Below are 22,690 nucleotides of genomic sequence, written 5' to 3'. Positions count from 1 at the left end.
ACCAACACGGCACATATATACCTATGTAACAAACCTGCACGTTGTGCACATGTACTCCGGAACTTAAAGTACAATTTTAAAAGAAGAGCTTAAACTTAGTATCTCCAAGAAAAAAACAAAAACAAATACAGGCACTTCTTTTCAAGTTCCTGAAAATGTTTTAGATAGCAAATGTTCTAGGTATTTGGGTAGAAAATGCAATGAGCCTATTTCCACTGTTTTAAGTAGGAAAACGTGTTACTGTCCATCCAAAAACCTCAACCAGCTCCCCAAATATCAATTAAATATATACACCCACACACATGTGACCCTTGAACAACACAGATTTGAACTGCAGGGGTCCATTTATATGCAATTTTTTTTAAGAAAATATATTGGAAAATTTTTTGGAGATCTGCAATTGAAAAAACTGTTACATAAACTGCATAGCCTAGAAATATTTTTAAAAATTAAGAAAAATTTAGGTATGTCATGAATGCATAAAATGCATAGAGATACTAGTTTATTTAATCACTACCCAAAAACATACACAAATCTATTATAAAGTTAAAATGTGTTAGCCAGGCATGGTGGATCATGCCTGTAATTTCAGCACTTTGAGGGACCGAGGTAGGCAGATTGCTTGAGCCCAAGAGTTTGAGACCAGACTGACAAAACCCCATCTTTACAAAAAAAATAGCCAGGTGTGGTGGCGTGTGCCTGTAGTTCCAACTACTCAGGAGGCTGAGGTGGAAGGATTGCTTGAGCCTGGGAGGTTGAGGCTGCAGTGAGCCAAGATCACACCACTGCACTCCCACCTGGGTGACAGAGTAAGACCCTGTCTCAAAAAATAAAAACTTACACACACACACACACAGACCATACATGGCAACATTCAAAGTCAAGAGAAATGTAAACAAATGTAAAGATGCAGTATTAAATCATACTGCATAAAATTAACTATAGTATATACTGTACTGTTAATAATGCCGTAGTCACCTCCTGTTGCTACTGCAGTGAGCTCAAGTGTTGCAAGGATCTACTTATCATCAGGGATAGGATTAGTATCATGTGATGATAATTATCTGTGAGCCGTCTGCCTCTCTAGAAAATTGCATATCACAGTAAAAGGTGATCTCTTGCAGTTCTTGAGTATTTTCTTTATCGTGTTAAGCACAATAGTGTAAAACTTGAATGACACATGAGACCCATACAGGGTACCTCTAGTGATGCTGGACACGCTCCCAAGAAGCATAGAAAAGTCATGATGTTACCAAAAAAACAGTTGAACTGCTTGATAGGTACCACAGATTGAGGTCCGCAGTTGTGGTCGCCTGCCATTTCAGACAGGTAATTCATCTTGTAAACAGACGACATAAACTCATGGTATCAATAACTATAGTACAGAACTATAATGGATTTTCTCTTCCTTATGATTTTCTAAGTAACATTTTCTTTTCTCTATCTAACTTTATCACAAGAATACCGTAGGCAATACATATAACACACCAAATGTGTGTTAATCAACTGTTTATGTTATTGGTAAAGTTTCTGGTCAACAATAGGCTATTAGTAATTAAGTTCTGGGGGAGTCAAAAGTTAAACTTGAATCTTCAACTGTGGGGGGGGGTCAGTTTCCCTAACCCCACATTGTTTGGGGGTCAACTGCATATAAACATATATAATATATATTACATATACATGTAAACACATATACATATATATTACATATACGCACACAAATACACATATGTATGCACATATTATGCAATCCAAATAAATGTGAACATAAAGCATTTAACACATCCAATAATTATTTAATAACATTTAAGGAATTCACTCATCAGTATACTTACTACTGTGAAGTAGGTCTCACCTCCTACACCAACTGGTGCTGAAGACTAGGACGAAAATAAAAGAGGGTCCTAACATTGGTTCTCAAACTTTAGGGAGCATCAGAATCACCTGGAGGGCTCTTAAGCAGATGATGGGACTCCAGCCCTAGAGGTTTTAATGTAGTGGGGCTAGTGTAAGGCTCAAGAATGTGCATTTTGAGCACTCCAGGGCTGCGTATCTGCTGGTTCAGGGATCACACTAAGAACCACTGCGTTAGACGGTGACCTGGCATAAGGGCCAGGTTACTTTAGATAGGGTTGGAAATGTTTCTTCCAACAGGGCTATCAAAGAAGCTGTTAGTTCTGATTAAATATTTAGGAACCGCTTCTACTTTTAAGGGCCCATATGATTATGACATTGAATGCAAGCCATTAGGCAAGACCTTGTGATGTGGTTTGGCTGTGTCCCCACCCAAATCTCATTTTGAATTGGAACTCCCAGAATTCCCACGTGTTGTGGGAGGGACCTGGTGGGAGATAATTGAACCATTGGGGGCCGTTTCCCCCATACTGTTCTTGTGCTAGTGAGTAAGTCGCACAAGATCTGATGGTTTTATAAGGGGTTTCCCCTTTCACTTGGCTCTCATATTTCTCTCTTGTCTGCTGCCATGTAAGATGTGCCTTTTGCCTTCTGCCTCCCTAGCCACGTGGAACTGTGAGTCCATTAAAACTCTATTTCTTTATAAATTACCCAGTCTTGGGTATGTCTTTACCAGCAGCATGAAAATGGACTAATACACCACCAAAATCTCATGGTGAATTTTAATCCCCAGTGTTGGAGGAAGGATCTGGTGGGAGGTGATTGGATCATGGGGTGGTTTCCAACGGTTTAGCACCATCCCCCTAGTGCTATCTTGTGACAGAGTTCTCATGAAATCTGGTTGTTTGAAAGCGTGTAGTACTTTCCCCTTTGTTCTCTTCCTCCTGCTTCTGGCAAGTAAGGTGTGTTTGCTTCCCCTTCTGCTTCCACCATGATTCTAAGTTTCCTAAGGCCTTCCCAGAAGCAGAAGCCTATACAGCCCAAAGACCTGTGAGCCCATTAAACCTCTTTTCTTTGTAAATTACCCAGTCTCAGGTACTTCTTTATAGCAGTGTGAGAATGGACTAATATATTTTGGCAAACGTTGCCAGCTCCCTCAACATTCTGAGCTCTGTGCCTTCTTCAGGGAACTGGGAGTAAATCTCCAGGAGTGGAGAACTTGAACAACTGCTCAGGGATCGCAGGGTACCTGAAATAATTAGCAGCCACTGCGTTTGTGCTGAGCGCTTTCCATCAATCATCTCAACTACCCTATGAAGTGAAGCCTATTGTTTTACTGACAAAGTGCTGTTAAATACTTCAGAAATGACCAGTGGAGAGCCTGGGTATCACTAAACGGCCATAAAAGGCGCGCTGCCTAATGTTGGTTTTAGTTTGTTTGTTCTTTGTGGTTTTGTTTTGTTTTTGAGGCGGAGTCTCCCTCTTGTTGCCCAGGCTGTAGGGCAACGGCGCGATCTTGGCTCACCGCTATCTCCGCCTCCGGGTTAATGTTGTTTTTTTAAAAGTCAGCAGTCAGACTCTAACAAGGGTGAGGCCTGAGCCGACCCAAGAGAACAAAACACTACGTCGTACTTAAAACGTCCGTTTCGGCCGGGCGCAGTGGCTCACGCCTGTAAATCCCAGCACTTTGGGAGGCCGAGGCGGGCGGATCACGAGGTCAAGAGTTCAAGACGAGCCTGACCAACAAGGGGAAACCCCGTCTCTACTAAAAATACAAAAATTAGCCGGGAATGGTGGCGCATGCCTGTAATCCCAGCTACTCAGGGGCCGTGGCAGGAGAATCGCTTGAATCCGGGAGGCGGAGGTTGCGGTGAGCCGAGATCGTGCCACTACACTCCAGCCTGGGCAACAACAGCGAAATTCCATCTCAAAAAAAAAAAAAATTCCGTTTCGCCCGACACCTGCTTTTCAAAATTCTACATTTAGACCGCGAGGGGAGAGAGTAACGGCCGTGACCACGGAGGGCTGGCCTTTCCCCAAGGCGCAGTTCCTCTAAACTGCCGGAGCTTCCCTTGAGACGAAAGCGATGGCAGTGGGCCTGGGTGCGAGGCTGCCCGGCGGGGGAAGGAGGCTGCTTCTGGAGAGGGCGCGCTCCCCGTTTCTCCTTCCTCGTAGATAAAATGAAGCCAGGGTTCGGCCAGGACACCGGGCCGCGGTGACGGGCGGAAGGGCCAGGCGTCGGGAAGCTCGCCCGGCGGGGGTCGAGTGGAAAGCAAGGACAAGGGTAGCCCCGCAGACCCTCCGCCCAGGCCCAGACTGCCGCCGCCGCCGCCTCGGCTCGTCCCACCCGAACCCCTGCAGGCCCTCGAGCCTTCTTACCTGGCGGCGCCCGGGATCCGCTTCCAGCCTTGCTCTACTTCTGCGCTCAGCTCCCGCAGCTCTTTGCTCCAGCCCGCGAGGCTCCGCCCCCGGATCCGCCCCTCAGGATACCCTTGCCCTCACAGGCTCCAGGCTCCCGCACCGCGCGGCCACGCCTCGGCAGGAACCCCCTCCCCTCCTTCCACCCCTCGCGCGGAACTCAGCCTCCCAGCCCAGGTTCTGAGCAGTCCGGGTGGCCAGGACCCAATGAGCACCTTCAAAACGCCAGGGACCTGAAAGTTTGCAGCGTCCTCCTCGGATTTGCTATGGGACATAAAAACAGTAGGAAACTTCCAAAGACTTCTGATTTTCCCTTTTATGTTTTTTTTTAAAGTATATTAAAATGTTTTTCAAAACGTTTCTGTGCGTCTTGCTGGTGCCCTGGGTGCCCCAAGGCCTGGCTGTCGGGCTATGCGGCCCTGCTGCAGTCTGAAGCTGCTTCCTGCTGCCAGGCTTGGGCAGCATCCAAATAGCCATCAGCCACAGCCGCATCCGTGTCTTGTGACTTGTTTGAAACCCAAACAAAATGTTATGCGTTTAAAAGCTTACTGGGCTGCTCAGGGACCAGTGTTTTGAATGAACCTCTTCGAGTGTCTCTATCAACTTAGCTGGTAGCTACTGTTCCCCAGCAACCACCAGCGACAGGGACAGAAGAGCAAGAGCAGGGGATCCGCCTGCATGAGTCTGTCCCTTCAGGGTGGCCTCGCCCTCAGGGACTGGATTGTAGGCATGGTTTCAATGACACAGCGGTGTGAAAGTTTAAGAGTTTTTAGTACTTAGGGACCCTGGGTGGTACACAGCATGCCTACAGGACACACACACACACACACACACACACACACACACACACAGAGAGAGAGAGAGAGAGATCAGGGAGCACAGGGAGAGGGGAGGGAGGGACCAACCTACCCACCTTTGGGTCAGCAACTTTATCCGGATAAGTTTCCCCTGGAGAGCTCTAACTGGTGGATTTAAAGCAAGCAGGTGAAAAGGCAGAGGCTGAAGGAACTTGAACCCGAGTTTGAAGCCGCAGCAGTGCCTTAATATCACGTCACTTCATGTTTATGTCTGGCCACCAGCTGGAGACATTTGCGTGGGGTATAGTATTGGAAACTGTCAGTGGTGATTGAGACCTGCTTCTGTTATTAAAAGTTAAACATATTTGAAAATGGATGCTGAGGTAACAAAAAATTATAAGCACTCACCAGAACCGGAACCACCATTTGGAACATTAATATGTGCAGATGTAATTAGAAGTTTCCATTTGCTATTATATTTGGAAAGTGTCCCACTCACTGAAGAACTGGCTGTAAGAACGCCATAGGAGGGAGGGTGGGGCTACAGGCCAAAAGTACAAGTCTTCCTCCAAGAGGATGGCCCCTGTTGGAAAGCATGAGACACACTTTGAGGGTAAGAGTGAGACGATATTGCATCTAAGGGCTGCTCCTGTTGAACTGGTCAGGGAAGAAGGCGTGAGATAAAATTTAAGCAGGGGAAATCATAGATTACTGAATCTCTTTTAGGGCAAATCATATGGTAACTGTCTTGACATGTGTCTTCTACTATCATTCTGATGGCTTTGGGATGTCAGGGAATGAGTTCCATTTGGTGGTGCTCAAATCCTGGTATTCCTCTATACAAGTGAGAGTTTTTAAAATCAGGATGACTTGCTTTGATATTTAAAGCATGTCTCCTTAAAACAGCTAATACTGTATATTTCCTAAGATGATTTCCAAAGCTCTTTCGTGTGCATTACCTTACACACATCCTATTAGCTATTCCTTGACACGCTTGGCTTCTGATATGCCACTCTCTCTTGGTTTAGTTCCCAGTTTCTTGACCATTTGGTCTTGAGATTCTTTTCCTTTACCCACTAATAATTTGGTGTCCCAGGATTAGACTGAGAACCATGGCTATGTGTGCTCCCTGGGAGACTATAGTGTACCTAATAGTGTACCTACTCTTTTACCTCAGGATGTATGTGTTTACAGATGATTCAAAAGTCTCAATCTCCATCCCTGACCACTCCTCCTATCTTAATATTCATATCCAGCTGACTGCTGGACGTCTCCACTTACATGTTCCACAGACATCTTGTGTGTAATGTGCACAAATCTGAATTCATCTTTAAAGATTGACTGCTTTTCCTGCATTTTTTTCATAAATGAAACAGAAACCTAGGAATCAACATTGACCTCTTCCACTTCCTCACATCTACTCAGCCATTCCTGCCTATTTTACCATTTCAGTATCTCACTTTCATTCCCTCTTCACATTGCTACTGTGCTAATTCAGATCTGTAGTTTGTGTTACTTGAGCCATTACAATTCCTTTATACCAGGCCCCCATGTTGCCCATGTTTATTCCTGCATCCCCTGTGCCTTCCCTGCTTGCCTTCCACACAGCTGCTAGAGACCTGACTAGTTTACCTCTCCAGCCTCATGTCTCACTTTTCATTTTCTACTTCGTTTTACCTTGTTATCATCATCCTTTTGTGAATACAATATGACTGCAGCAGCCAGTATGCAACCATGATCTTCTTTGAGAGGAAAAGTCTTGTGCTAAGGATGGCAGGACAGAAAGATGGAGCCAATGTGAACTGTTGATAACACCACTGTGTCATCATGTCAGCCTTGAACTAGCTACCTCTGACTATTCGCAAGAATAACCACCCCCAAACTATTTAAGCTACGTTAATTTAGGTATTTGTCTTATTCTAGTGATACATCAAGCCTCAGAGAAATTAGTAAAAAAAAAATCGGTTGTGTTTTCAAGGGGCCTCAGAGTCAGAAATGGCCTTTTCTCCACCAAAAGTAGAGTCTGGTTTGGGCAATGTTAATGCCAACTGTTAAATTCCTGTTATGTGCGAATAAGTATTCTTGCCAATGGCAGAAAATACAGAAGCTTGTTACCAGCAAACTTCATGTTAGGCCGGGGCAGTGGCTCATGCCTGTAATCCCAACACTTTGGGAGCCTGAGGCAGGAGGATCACTTGAAGACAGGAGTTTGAGACCAGCCTGGTCAACACAGCAAAACCCTGGCTCTACTAAAATTGCAAAAAAGGGCATGGTGGTGCACACCTGTGATCCCAGCTACCCTGGAGGCCGAGGCATGAGAATCACTTGAACTTGGGAGGCGGAGGTTGGAGTCAGCCAAGATCATGCCACTGCACTCCAGTCTGGGAGACAGAGAGAGACTGTCTGGAAAAAAACAAACAAAAAACTACACCTTAGTATGAACTAAAGGTCACTCATTCAACAAATAAGAGAATGTGAATTCTGACGAGAAGATAAAGCAAATCAAAGCATTCTGAAGAGCAAGGGTTACACAGGGTTGGAAGGGAGATTTGGGGCATCGTAAGTACTCTGGAAATAGAGAGGTCATCCAGAAGAGAAAGAAAAACTGGCAGGGGATTCCAGGGCCAGCTTTAATTGCCAAGGTTTACTAGTTTTTGATTACTGCTTTATTGGAAAAGTTTGGTTTTGAAAAAATTAAGTGGTTTGACACTATGGTCTGAATGTTTGTGTTCCCCCAAATTGTTGAAATCCAATCCCTAAAGCAATAATATTAAGAAGTAGGGCCTTTAGGCTCTGCCCTCATGAAGGGGATTAGTGCCCTTACAAAAGAGGCCTGAGGAAGTCTGTTTGCCCTTTCCACTACATAAAGACACGGCAAGAAGGTACCATCTTTGAAGCAGAGGGAGGGTACTTACCAGACACCAAATTTGCTGATGCCTTGAACTTCCAACCCTCCAGAACTGTGAGCAATAAATCTCTATTGTTTGTAAATTACTCAATCTATTTTGTTATAACAAACTAAACAAAGACAATTGACTTATTTTCAAAAAAGGATAGCTGCCAGGTGTGGTGGCTCACGCCTGTAATCCCAGTACTTTGGGAGGCTGAGGCAGGCAGATCACGAGGTCAGGAGATCAAGACCATCCTGGCTAACATGGTGAACCCTGTCTCTACTAAAAATACAAAAAAATTGGCCGGTCCTCGTGGCAGGCACCTGTAATCCCAGCTACTCGGGAGGCTGTGGCAGGAGAATGGCGTGAACCCTCGAGGCGGAGCTTGCAGTGAGCCGAGATGGCGCCACTGCACTCCAGCCTGGGTGAGAGAGCGAGACTCCATCTCAAAAAATAAAAAATAAAAAAATTTAAAAAACATAGCCATAATAGGATTTGATAGCCTGATTATATTCTACTAAATGAAAAGTAAACAGGAAAAATGACAGTCTGTTTCAGAACATTGTGACATGTGTGAATATGAAAGGGTAAGTTTGTCTTCATGGTCCCTAATGGCGGCTGCTTAGCCTTGAATGCCACTTCCTTTTCTTATAGTTTTCTCTACAAAATAACTGTTACTGGGGAAAATGGACGGTGGAGCACACAAGAGGGTACAGTCAAAGCTAGGAGATGACTTTGAGCGGGCCTGCTACATTTGCAGCAGGTCACCAAGAATCCATCCCATCTTCTACCTTAAAAGCAAAGGCTGACTAATACTAGTTTATGGAAAACAGGCAATTATACAAAATACAGAGTTGGAACCAAAATTTGTTTTTAAAATGTGAGTTTTTTAACACTTGAAGTATTTCATTCTTAACTCTCAATTATATAATTACAAAAAAAAAAATCCAAGTTTCAGGAAAACATACTTAATCCTAACATAAAATTCATGTCACTTATCACAAAGACAGTCAAATGTATAAAGGAGAACCAAAACAGCAGCAGTATTTACAAATTTAAACTACATGAGATGTTGTGAACAATCTTTTGTTAACAAACAGCACATTACATACTTTTACATACTACATTTCAAAAATGCATCTGTGAATAATGTGATAAAGCGCATAGTGTTGAAGACTTTAAATTAAATTCAAGGTCATCATGTTGAAGACCTGAAATTAAATTCAAGGTCGTAGTGATGAAAAATTTAAAGTCAAGGTCTTAGCGATAAAGACTTTAAATTCAAAGACAGATTGTCTAAGGACAAACCACTAGCGTTCAAGTTGTTTAGTCAATTAGTTCTCTGTGAGTACAAAATATTAGGAATCACTAAATGGATTAGCCTAATTACAAATTTTGATCATTTCTAAATAACTCACAACTGCAAGTCTTTTCACAGAATCAGTCACATAGTTTCTCTCTATCCTTGTGCAGGTATTTTAAATCCTTATTCAAAACAATTCCCTCTCCATTTCTAGATTTTTGTAAGTATAAAATATTTGAAAACAAAGGTATGTCTGTTCCTTAGCTAGAGAACTATTCTTCCATTGACTCCTGGAAGAGAAAAAAAAGATTCCCATTTCCTCCTCTACCTCAAACACACAAAGCAAACCCAAACAATCCAATTCCTAATGTAGTGTCACATAGAACCCAGGGCCTGAAACAATATTTCATGCTAGTTTTCCTGCTATATGCAGAGAACAATTTAGTTATTTACATTATTGAGAAATCTATTTAACAGCCTAGAATCATCCTAGTGCTTCCATCAGCGGAAGGTTTGCTAAAAAAGGCGTGAGCAACGGCGTCTGCGAATGGGAACATCAAAGACTCTCCTCCGTCTCTCCTCTTCATCATCTTCATCTGATTCATCCATATCTGCTGAATCATCATCCTCGTCTTCCTCTTCTTCCTCCTCCTCCTCTTCTTCCATCTCTTCATATTCATCAGGACCCATTTCCTTTAAAGAGAAAACAATCTTTTGATAAGAAGAGCATCTATCAGTTTTTTTTAACAGTTATTTCATGTAAATTCTCATTTATCTAGAATTCAAACAACCAGACATGCCAAATGTGAATTTCCATAGACTTGAACAGTGCATTCTCACAACACACATGTTGATGCAACATTCTGGAGTGGATTTTGTATCTTGTGTTAAATAATGCTCAGTGTGGTGTTTGTTGTTGTTGTTTAATGGAAGATCTTCTTTTTTAAAAAATTGTTTATTTTAAAATTTTCTTAGAGACAAGTTCTTGCTATGTTGCCTAGGCTAGCCTCGAACTCCTGGGCTCAAGCAATTCTCCCACCTCAGTCTCCCGAGTAGCTGGGACTACAGGTGCATGCGACGCAGCCCGGCTCAGTATGGTTTTAATGGATGAATATTTCACTAAGCCAGTACTTATTTTTTATACAGTAGTTGGTAATTCATAGAAGGTAGCAAACAGACCACTTGTAACAATCCAAGATACAGTTTTACTGAACTTATATTCATACACTGAATAATAATTATTAATCTATATACTTACAGAAAAGAGGATATAAAAATATTAATCAAGTACGACCTCTACTGGTAACTTTTATGCACTGCCAACAAGAACTCTTAAGATTTTTATTGAGCTCCTACTATAAAGACACATCATTTCAATTCAACCATCAGTAGCCTCTACTTTTTAAAAAAATACTTTTATTTTTTTAGTGGCTTGAAACAACAACAGTCATTATTATCTCTCATGGTTCATGTGGGTTAGTATTTGGGAGGTATTCAGTGGAGTGGTTCTGGGTTGGGGTCTCCCGTGACGTTGCAGTCAGATGGTAGGTGGAACTGCAGTCATTTCACGAGCATCTTCATTCACATCTCTGGTACCCGCGCGTGATGATCCAAATATCTGGAATCTGAAACAGCTGGGGCTCCTGGGTGCCTCCCTCTATCTCTATGTGATGTCTCTACATGGTCTCTTCTGCATGATGGCTTCATGGTAGCTGGACGTCTTCCATGGTGGCTCAGGGTGTCAAAGACACATGTCCCAGGAGAGAGAGAGAGAACTCTAGGCTGAAGGAATATTACCTTTTTCTAACTCAGAAATCACAGTGTCACTTTGCCAATTCATTTTAAGTACATACCTAAGATCAACCCACACTGGAGGGAAATGACAGCCTCTATTTTTAAATTACCTTGATGGAGGCTCTCAGATTAGGACAGTAGTGATGTTGAACGTGCATCTGAATATCTCTTGGAAATGTCAATTCTGCCCATGCAATGTCTCTACTCAAGCCATGACTTACTCTGCTGTCAATGTTCTCTCTCACACATTTGAGACACAATGGGAGGAGTTGCTACATTGAACAGAATTCTGAACAGTAAGGACCTACTGGGTACTCTGGAAAGTATGGGGCAACCTGGGGCATGATGTCAGCCACAGTCCTTCCACCAGGGCTTTTATGGTGTTGCGTGATCCAGCACCCCATTATCCCTCTGATCTCATCTCTAGCCCCTCTCCCTGTAGTTCACTGCACTCCAGCTACACTGGCCTCCTTGGGTCAAGCACACCAAGCACATTATTGTTTCAGAACCTCCACATGTGCTGCTCCTTTGCTTCAAACACTTGTCTCCCACATATCCACCTAATTCCCTCTGCTCCTTTCACGTTTCAGCTTAAGTGTCACTGAGGTCTCTCCTGACCCATCTTTATATTAGAACAACCTAACAATACATTCTTTATCTCTTTTACTCTGCTGTTTCTCCATAGCACTTATTACTACTTAACATAAGGACACAGTGTTTATTGTTACAGTTTGTTTCTTTGAATTGGAATGTAAATTTCAAGGCAGGGAATTTGATTATATTGTTTATCACAGTACTCAATAAATAGCTGTTGTACAAGCAAATGAATTAATGTAGGAGAAAGGAAATGTGTCACTTAGGATTTATTATAACACTAACAATAACAGAGAAAATATACACTGATATGACTTATAAGACATTACATTCTTTTTATCTTTGGATTTATTTGTTTAATCTAAGGAATGAAGACTTTGAAATTCAGTTAGGAGGTCCAAAAGGTGGGAAAGGGAAAGGCTTGGGAAGTTCTAAAACATGTTATCTGAGTAGTATGATTATTAATTATCTTAATGAAGAAGAAAACAGAAAAACTGTTAAAGAACTCAATGTGGCTAAGGAGAGAGATTGCTCAGAAAAGAAGTGTACACACACACACAGCAGATGCAGAAAGGAACACACAGAGAGTGGAAATGTGCAGCCGGAGCCTCTAAAAGTGCCCCCAACAAGCCAAACACGCATACCACCTAGACCAAGAAAAGACATAAGACCAACTAATGCATATTTCCAAGAGGCATTCCAAGGAGAAAGAAAAAGGAAGTGTTAAGCCTACGAATTAATCAGACTGGTAGAGGATGAAAAAGCAGAACAATTCTCCATATCAGGAAACTAATATTCAAACAGGAAAGGTCAACAAATACAACCCCCATGGCTTTTTTAATGTCGGTAAGAAGTAAGTCCAGAATTCTCATTTTATTTCTCATCCTTGAGAGAAAACATTTTCCACAAGGTAGGTCAAGATTTTATATGTTTATTTGTGGTTAGAAGGAAATGAAAACTAATAAGAAAGAACATAGTTAAGGGAGAGCTGAACATGAAATGGGTTTATTATTGTCATTTAAAAAGGAACTAATAAGTAAATCTTGTAAAACTTTCTCAGTTTTAATTTCTGATATGGTAAGTGTTAATACAATCAACATAAGCAAGAATTCTTCGGAGTCCTCAGTAAGTTTTTAGAGTTTCAGGGGGTCATGAGACTGAAAGTTGACAACCGCTGTCCTTAAATAAAGACTACTTTACACCCACCCTAACAAACATTAAAAACAAACAAGCTGCCAAAGGATCAAGTTGACCCAATAGTAACTCAACTGCCTACCAAAACAAACCTCAATGCTCTTTAAACTTTAGGACAAGGAATATTATCAGCAATAAAGATGGAGATTTCATAATGATGAAAGAATTATGTCATTAAAAATACATCATAATCCTTAGCATATTTGCATATAATTATACAGCTTCAAAATACATGAAGCAAACCTGATAGGCCTAAAAAGAGAAACAAAAAACTATAATTATATTTGGAGATTTCAACAATCATCTCTCGCTTGTTGAAGGACAAAGACCAAAAAAAAAAAAAAATCAACAAGTATACAGAAGACTTGAAAAACACTGTCAACCAATTTGACCTATCATTTGTAGAATAATATTACCCAAAATAGCAGAATGTACATTATTTTCAAATATACAAGGATCATTTACCAAGATAAACCATAATTTTGGGCCATAAAACATTTAGGATTGAAAATACAGAGCAAATTCTCTAACCACAATAAATTTAAAAAATCAATAGTCAAAAGATAACTGAAAACTCCCCAAATGTTTGAAAATTAACACATGTCTAGAAAAGTCATAGATCAAAATTAAATTACAAGGGAAATCTAACACTATTTTGAACTACACGTTCATGAAAACACATCACAACTTGTGAAATGCAGCTAAAACAGTGCTTGGAGAGAAAAAAGGTCTAAAATTACTAATATAAACTTCTACCTTAAAAAAGCTAGAAGAAAAGCAAATTAAACTCAAAGTAGAAGGAAAGAAATAAAGATAACTGCAAAAATCAATGCAATAGAAAATAAGCAAATAGAGAAAATTAGTAAAACCAAAAGTTGCTCCTTTAAATGATCAATAAAAATTATAAACCCCTAGCTAAAGCAATGAACAAAAGATATAAATTAACAATATTAAGAACAAAAGAGGACATGTGATTATGGCTTTTGTAGCCATTAAAAGGATATCAAGGGAATACTGTCAATAACTTTATACCAATAAATTCAACATTTAGATGGAATGGACAAATTCCTTGAAAGGCACAAATTACCAAAACTGAAACAAGAAGAAATAGAAAATATGAATATTAAAGAAATTAAATTCAAATTTCAAAATTTTTCCACAAACAGAACTCTAGCCCCTGATAACTTCACTGATGAATCATATCAAACATGTAAGGATAAGATTATTCCAAACTCATACAGATACTGGGCCAGTCAAAAAAGGAATTCTGTTATCCTAAGTAGCAAATTCCCAGTACTGGAAATACAGTTTCTGGCATTCCTCCACTGGGAAGAAAGCTAAATCTTCACTTCCAAACGCACACTGTAGATTCTTTTCACTAGATATGCCACACAGGTAATGGCCCAAAGTCTCATTATCAGCCTTCTCTTTCCAAACTGGAGTTGAAAATGTGTCAGCTCTGGGTCAGATTAATATCATGTCCATCTTCCCAAATTTATACCCATCCATCAGGGTCATTCCAGAAGCTAGAGGGTATTTTCCAAAGATTCAACACCTACAACTCAATTGCACTCTGGGTATATAATTCATATTTTATCCCCATTGTATAACTGGAGCTTCATAATTTTCTTTAATCATGTTATAGTCTCTAAGATTGGGGTTACTGTTACACTTGTCATAAGGTAACCCTAAAAACAAGATTTTAATAATATACCTAGTTGACTTAAGAAATGATCCCAGAGAGACTGCCAAAAGTATACATCTACACATTAAATTTTCTTTATAATGATCTTTCTGGAATATTTGTTTATTTGACATTAAATTGGAAGTTTGAGCAAAAACACTGTAAGAAGTTGTTTTCCCAGTCTTAAAGCTGATTCTAACTGGTCTAATGTGGTATTTCTCCTAATCTAAAACATTTAGGCCACTGAACAGTGAAAAAGTTGTTGAATCTTTAAAACAGATAGCAGAAATTCTCTGGTTAGAGACTATGGAGCCTCATTTACTTGTCCATTTCTCTCAATAAATTCACATGACCCCCAAGATATTTCCTCAAAATCTCTACGGTTCTCTGGAATGCAATTTATAAACTTAACTACTTGCCTGCCTTATCTGCAGTGTTAACCCTACAAAGTCACGTAAATCAGCACTAGAGGAAAATTTAACTTACCAATCGGGCTATAGACACCCTGAATGTTGGACATGCCATATGGAATCGGGGAATGGCAACATTAAAGATCTTGTCTTTAAAGTAAAGAAAGTGGAAGGTATAATATCCTTCCATATATCCTGATGTTGTAGAGAATGTGGTACAGCTTGTGTATTCATATACCCGACCTGGGCTGATGATTGGAAATTCACCTGCAGGGAAAACAGTAACAATAAACCAAAGTATAAAATTCATTTATTACAATAAATAAGGTATGGTCTCCATGGCATTATGTAAACTACATAATAGTAAATGCACAGTTAGAAAAAAAATTCCAAAAGAAAATGTAACAAAATGTTAACAGTGATAGGACAATGAGTAGGTATTTTATTCCTCTTCACTTTTTTTTTTTTTTTTTTGAGATAGAGTCTTGCTCTCTTGCCCAGGCTGGAGTGCAGTGGCATGATCTCAGCTCACTACAACCTCCACCTCCCAGGTTCAAGCGATTCTCCTGCCTCAGTCTCCCAAGTAGCTGGGATTACAAGTGCCTGCCACCATGCCCGGCTAATCTTTGTATTTTTAGTAGAGGCAGGGTTTTGCCACGTTGGTCAGACTGGTCTGAAACTCCCGACCTCAGGTGATTCGCCCACCTTGGCCTCCCAAAGTTCTGGGATATCAGGTAGGAGCCACTGCGCCTAGCCCTCTCAACATTTTTTTAATGTATTCCTCAAATTCCCTACAATGTAGAAGGTGGGAAGTATCTAGTGAAAACAAACAAACAAACAAAGAGAACAGAACAGGCATGTTTCTTTTTCAAAAAGCTTTGAGGCATTGAAGACACAACCTTTAAAATATGAGTAATAAAAAGCATTACAGACACCAGTTCAAACAGAGATAAGGGTAATCTAAATATTTTTAAAGTAGCAAGAAACAGAAACCTAAAACTGTGAAGATGCATCCTAAGCATTCAGATCAGACAAAATGCCACTCACAAGGGAGAGTCCTTACACCACTGGACCAAATGGCAGAAAAAGAACTGTGGTTTAATAAAGCCTCTCTCTTAGCACTAGATCCAGAAAATATTCCTGGACTCAAGCCCAGGAAAAAAAATTTGTTAAGTAAACATGTAGATCTATTCATAGCAATGAATTTAGAAAACCTTAAACTGGATTCTGCATATGCTTAGGACTGATAACAGAAGTACATAGCATAAATATGTTATTTTCCTGGAGCACATATTCAAACCTGAAGAATCTGAGGGCTCAGAGACTTCAGATAATCATAATCTTTAAGAAAGCCAAATGACAATGGTAACCACAACTAAAGTGACTGAAATCCACGAACAATAAAAATTCATGCCATTAATTTTAACATTTCCCCCCAAACTTCAAAAAAACATGACCAATACAAAATTTATTTCCCCTTTCTGCCCTATGTGTTCTAACCCACAAAATATAATGAATAATGAACCAGTTAAAAAAAAAATGAAGGAAAAGCAAAGAACCCCAGGTGATCCACAGAAACGGAAATCAATCCCTGAATAATTGAGTTTGCTATTATTTTAGAAAAGTTAATGCTTAAGGGATTAAATTAATAGGATAATGACCTTTTATGTTATATTTATGATGCAAAGTCTAAGACTTCTTCTAAGGAATTAATGTATAAACCTAAATCTTGGGTTCCATACCAACTACTCCAGGTCCTTGAACTTCTTCCACGTCACCCTTAGCATTTGTTATTCTCCAATAGCGACTGTCCAACTGACAGGCCTTCTCAGGAAGTGCATCCTTTGACATTTCAATCCTAGAGAAGGGAATGGGGTGGTAGAGACAAAAATCTGGCTTGTTTCTTTGGTTTAAGAGATACACTATTCAGGCTAACACTATGAAGAAAAATTTCCAAAAAATTAAGAAACCCAACCCAAAGTCCATGTTAGCCATCTATTTTTCTAAGTTCTCAAAGATACTGGCTTCATTAGCTGGATCCCTCTACAAAAATGCTTTTACTCAACTTACGCATTTGACTGTCAGTGTGGATCAACAATAGAAAGGGCAACACAAAATATGCAACATAATGGTAACAACAATCTTTTGCTGTTCAAATAAAGATCAATTTGGCAAATGCTTTCTAAAAACTTCTGGAGAACTGAAACTCTCTTTAACTGCATAAGGCTATACAACCCATTTCCCTTTTTTCCATTAGTTTCTAGAAAGTTTAAGGCAAAACGGCACCAGTTACTGGGATTACACTTTTTTTGTTTGAGACAGGGTCTCACTCTGCCACCCAGGCTGGAGTGCAGTGGCGTAATCTTGGGCTCACTGCTGCCTTGACATCCTAGGCTGAAGCCATCCTTCTGCCTCAGCCCCTCCAGTAGCCTGGACTACAGGCATGTGCCACTATACCAGGATAATTTTTTTTGAAATTTTTGTAGAGACAAGGTCTCACTATGTTGTCCAGGCTGGTCTTGAACTCCTAAGCTCAAACAATCCTCCCACCTTGGCCTCCCAAAGTGCTGCGACTATAGGCGTGGGCCACCACGTCCAGCCTGGGATTACACTTTGACTCTGTTTCCCAATGCTATCGCTTTCCCCTTTCCCTAGGAATCTAGTGTCTCTTATTTTCACTCTGAGTATCCTATAAGTATGCGTTGATATGTTTATTTTGAGCACATCTCAATCCTAGGCAGGATCTAAATCAAACAAGTAAAACAAATATCTATACATGTGTACTTGGATATAGCAAAGGTTGCATACAGTATCTAAATCCTAGGATGCTTCCAGGTAGTTATATTTTACTAAAATACTTCCAGTATGCATATATGCATGTATGTGTATTTTAAAATATACTTATATATAACATAAAACACATAAAAATATATTTTAAAACACAGTATTCTTAATCCCTTAGGGCAATGAGTTATCTTTGTGTCATAGCACAGAATACTTCTAACTAATATAAATTTAAAATATTTGCTTCTTATTTAATAAAATTCAACGTCTAACACTATGTCTGGCATCCGTGAAGCACGCAATACACATTTATTAGATTTTTTAATTGAATATAAATAGGCCACATGAAATTTAAAATGCATGACTTTATTATGGCAATTTGACAGCTTCTAGAATACATTACAACTTAGAGCTTTAATGACGACTACAACTTAGTGGTCCATTTCCATAGTACCTGGCACAATACTTAATACCCAGTATATTTTCAAGAAATAACTTAAATAACTTAGAGGTTAATATGAAGTCCAAGTCCTCCATGACCACTATCTTAGAGAAAATGTATCCACCTTCCTCCCAACTTCAGCAAGTTCTTTCAAAATGTGTCTTACATATCATGTCGAATGGGACAATAGCAACATGTCCATTGGATATATCCCACCATTAACTGAAAGGCGACCCCATTTAAAATTCTCACCTGATTCGGTATGTGAAGAAATAGTGGGGTGGATGTACAGAGCTAAGTTCTGGCAGAAACGATGTGGAAACGGAAACAGTAATATCCCCAGTTGTTGCTACACACTCTGGATCGTGAACATATCTAGGTAATTTAAAAATTAAACATTTTAAAATCTACAGGATTTAAAAGATACAATGCAAAATAGGTTATACTTTAGGACGAAAAATTTAAATCATATTTCAGACTCAGAAAAGTTCAATAATATTTGGGTATAGTCCTATTAAACTTAGAAGGAAACTAGAAACAAACTATAAAACCTTGGTAACTCTGGATCAGTAATGACAGCAATCAAGGTTCAATGATCAGTGGTTCCAATAATGGACTGGTAATTAGCTTGGAAACAAAAATGAGCTTATTCAGTTTCCAGGGCTAAGGAAACTTTTGGGACATCTGAAAACCCAGCTACATGATGGCTAATGCTAAATGATGCCTCTGACAATAAAAATGTGCAAGTATGCTGTTCCCAGAAGCCTCTAATGTATAATCAGTCTATCATTTCTGCCAACCAGGCTATTATGAACCAGTATTACCTCCAATACTATCTAAAATACCTGAATGTTCCATTTAGAGATAATAAATATTTGCCAGGAATTAACAGTTACTGACTTGCTATTCATAATAAATCTATCAGTTGCCAAATAACTTTTTGGTTTTTTTTTCAAAAATAAATTATATAGATACTATTAACCCATAGTTTCTAAATCAAAATCACCTTTTTCTTGATTCTTCCGGATAGGAAAAATACCAATTGTCTAAGCATTTAGATGTTTGGCTTTAAGGTGAGAATAAAATAGTGAGATTGAAGACAATCTTCTATTATCAATCTCAACAGAGAGGTTTTATTACCAACCTTCTTGGGAAACTTCATTTCATGATCTGTGAGTTATAATTTTTTTCTGATTTACAATCATTTCAATCCAAAAAGACCTAAATAAAATACCTGAAAATTTGGTCTCTGATGATAGGGAAGCCACCTGATACAACATTTTTGACATAAGAGGTAAACCAGTCAGTAAAAGTAGCACCTATAAACCAGGAAAGGGAGAAAAAAAGAAAAGAACAAATAGTTTTATAAAATCTATATAGGAAACAATTGTAATTCCTCTATACTTTACAGTATGATACCAAAACTAGAAACATTTATAGATATAATTGTGCTAATCATTTATAAGGTCAATTTCTATTCCCAATTCTATCTACCTTATTTCCTTGGGATTCTCCCCCTTTTCATCCCCCCAACTATTGTTAGAGAATCCGCCAACGACCTTCAAACTATTTTTTTACACTTACAATTAATCAAATTTTAAACTTTAATTCATTCTGGTACAAGAATGAAAAGCCTTATTTCTGTAATTTATTGAACATATAGAACAAAGAAGATACAGCTATGTCTAGGAAGAAACTACAAGAAAAATATCAGTACCTATTCTCAGACTTCCCTGGTCCAGGTACATCCTGACTCAAGCACAAAATTTTGGCAGAAGCCAGGCTCAGTCTGGACATCTACCAGGGATATGGCATTGTGGAGTTCTGTGCATCAAGCCAATCCCAAAGTGGTCTAGTTGCACACTACTATAGATTTAATTGCACAGCGGTCCTCCATATTCTTAGTGACCAGCTCAAAGCAGAAAAGGATTACTGGAACAGTCTAGTCCAGACCATACATCAGTGATCTAATGATTGGATTATAACAAGTATTTACATGAATTAATAATGTTTACCCCTTCTAGGTAATATTGAACATAAGTCTGTCAGACCCCCCATTATTTACTGTTAATACATCTCAGTGCCTAGAACATATTAGTCCTTTAATTAATTTTGTTCAATGAATTTCTTTGTAATCTGGTTTCAATTAACCCAGTTTCTACACTCTGTCACACTGAATGTCATATGCTAAATGTGTAGTGTTTACTAATTATTCTATTTAGGGAATGATAGAAGATACATTTTGGCTTATATCTAAGGGTACAAGGCTTTAAGCTTTTAAAAGGCATCAACTGAGAGAAGGTAAACTATAATAGTTGGCTCTTTTCTCAATATCTATTAATGACCCATTCTGACCCATTATTTATTAAACACTTGTATTCAAGGTTCATTGATCATGTACCTACTTTGAGTAAGATATTAAGAAGCTATATAATGTCATTAAAATTCATAGAGGGTATAATTTTACATTTTTAGCACTAGTAATTTCTCTGAATTTTAAAAAATCATATATATGTATATTTTGTGGAAAAAATGTTATATAAGTAGAGACAAATTTGTGGTTTGCATAAAAAGATTGGCATGGTGTATTTTAATCTACCTTATTTTATTACAATACGGACCAGAGTGTATTCTTTAAGATGAGGACAGACTAGGCTGCACTCACTACTAAACTTATCTGACAGATTCCAGTTTTCTTAAATATCTATTAATAGCACACTGACCACCAGTTTATGCTATTTTGTGTGTTACCAGTCTAAACAAACTTAGTTGAATCAAGATGCAATTTATATGTTCTAAGGTAATTTACCTTTTAAAGTGAGCCTATGTGTTGGGGTCTCTCTGATGGTTCTGGAGCTTTTTCAAGGCAGCTGAAAGGAAGCTCTTTTTTCGTCCTTTCTCCCCGCATTAACTTCCCACCTCATCTCTTCTCAGTGTCTCTCAATCTTTTGCTTTGCTCTCCCATTTTAAGAGAAATCCCAGCTACTGGCATAGTATTATTACACCTTAGTACTCTGCTGGAGTGGTGAGGTTCTACACACCATGTCAGATGAGCACCAAACTAAGAGTAAGGAACTCACAGAGGCTGGGCAGCAGCTTACCTTAGCACTTGGCTGCCTTTCATTTATAAACTGAGTAGCACAGCTGGACCACAGCCACTATGGTAATCTCTGAAAGTGTGTGCTATGCAAAAATACCAACGAGGGCAATGAGCATAGGAAACAGCTCCAGAGGGTGCTTAACTTAGAAACCAGAGACCACATGAGTCAGAGTGAGCTGAAAGCTAGGACCTACATTTAAAAGCTTTTTATAACTTACTAGGTAAGGGTGAGATCTTGATATTGTGAAGTACACCATGAACGTGGATGTGCCATAGTATGGAACAAATAGAGTTCAAAGTTCCAATGAGATACATTGTTCATTGTTCAAAGTTCCAATGAGAAGACAGAAGACAGAATTGAATACAAATGCCTTAGTCTATAAGGACCCTTTACTATTCATATATAGAGATGTTTAATATATGTCACTCAGCACCCTTAAAAAGCAGAATGGACAGTCTGGAAGCTTCTCTAGATGACCAAAATCCAAACAAGACAAGACAGGATAAATAGCAAAGGGGTGAGCTGTAGTTACTTACAAATTGAAGGGTTCTCAAAACCTATAAGCAATACTCTTTTAAGGCCAAGAAAAACTAGTTGTACCAAGGAGTTTATGAGGTATAGAGTTTATATTAGTCCCTAAACACTGTTGCTTTAGAGGTCTCTAACGTGACTTAGTATCTTAATGCTACTGCATTAGCACCAAAAGAGAAAAAGTTTAAAGTTGCTTTATGTATCTGTATCTCCAATTATACATGAATATAATGAATAATACACGTGCATTAAGAAAAATATATACACATTTACAGCAATTCTGTGTATTTCATTGCCTTATAGAAGAGTCCTCAGAGCATGAGATTGTATATGGATTGGCTTTTTTCAAAATTAAAAATATTCAATACAAAAACTGTTTTAATGAAAACCTAGATGCAGTACTTCATAAACCAGCAAACCTTAAAGAAATCCAAGTATGAAATTGCCAGCTGCTAAAGTGGCTGAAAAAGTTTTTACCAATTTAATTTTTTTATGATATCCAGGAAGAAGAAGCGGGAAAAAAGACTTTTCTTTCCTACCTATAATAAACATGTCAATAGCAGCTGGATTTCGAGCCATTTGGTCCTAGGTGAGAAAAAGAATACAATCGATAAAAACATATTTTACTTAATTTTTCATTGTTCATTATCTGTATCTTTCCCTGGAGATGAGGCAAAACAGATAAAAATAAAGTTGAAATAAGAAGATATATGGCTTGTTATCCTAGAAGAAAGGGTTCTGAATCAGAGTCAAGAGATTTGAACAATTCTAGGTTACTCACTCTTCTCAGTAAATGGAGAGACCAAGCTACCATCCTACAACCTTACAGAGACATCAAGTCAAAAATGAGATAAAAAGTATGAAAATGCTTTAAAAAGTTAAGAGCTATAAAA

The 22,690-nt window shown here is 39.0% G+C and overlaps 2 protein-coding genes across 6 annotated transcripts in view; both read right to left on the bottom strand.

Moving 5' to 3' along the window:
- The window catches only part of CD59 (CD59 molecule (CD59 blood group)), a 31,126-nt gene extending 26,851 nt beyond the window's left edge, over nt 1-4,275 (bottom strand). For 2 of the 4 annotated variants that reach the window (XM_074013982.1, XM_074013985.1), the window contains exons 1-2: nt 4,234-4,275; nt 1,836-1,880 (exon numbers count right to left, since the gene is read on the bottom strand). The gene's annotated coding sequence lies outside the window, so the exon portion shown is untranslated. The remainder of the gene's footprint in view (nt 1-1,835; nt 1,881-4,233) is intronic. The other 2 variants (XM_074013981.1, XM_045371663.3) reach the window with 1 other exon arrangement.
- A 4,551-nt stretch (nt 4,276-8,826) lies between these two features.
- Nucleotides 8,827-22,690, bottom strand: part of FBXO3 (F-box protein 3) — a 34,571-nt gene continuing 20,707 nt past the window's right edge. The window contains exons 6-11 of one of the 2 annotated variants that reach the window (XM_045371665.3): nt 22,337-22,382; nt 19,400-19,484; nt 18,418-18,540; nt 16,682-16,797; nt 15,016-15,206; nt 8,827-9,956 (exon numbers count right to left, since the gene is read on the bottom strand). In XM_045371665.3, coding sequence (XP_045227600.1) covers nt 9,780-9,956; nt 15,016-15,206; nt 16,682-16,797; nt 18,418-18,540; nt 19,400-19,484; nt 22,337-22,382 — 738 coding nt within the window. In that variant the 3' untranslated portion in view covers nt 8,827-9,779. Of the gene's footprint in view, nt 9,957-10,450; nt 13,938-15,015; nt 15,207-16,681; nt 16,798-18,417; nt 18,541-19,399; nt 19,485-22,336; nt 22,383-22,690 lie in introns of those variants that run through there. The other variant, XM_005578238.5, reaches the window with a different exon arrangement.

This window comes from Macaca fascicularis, chromosome 14, assembly GCF_037993035.2.
Source record: "Macaca fascicularis isolate 582-1 chromosome 14, T2T-MFA8v1.1".
Taxonomy (NCBI): domain Eukaryota; kingdom Metazoa; phylum Chordata; class Mammalia; order Primates; family Cercopithecidae; genus Macaca; species Macaca fascicularis.
Note: the sequence above shows the minus strand (reverse complement) of the source record. Positions and strands in the feature narration are given on the sequence as shown.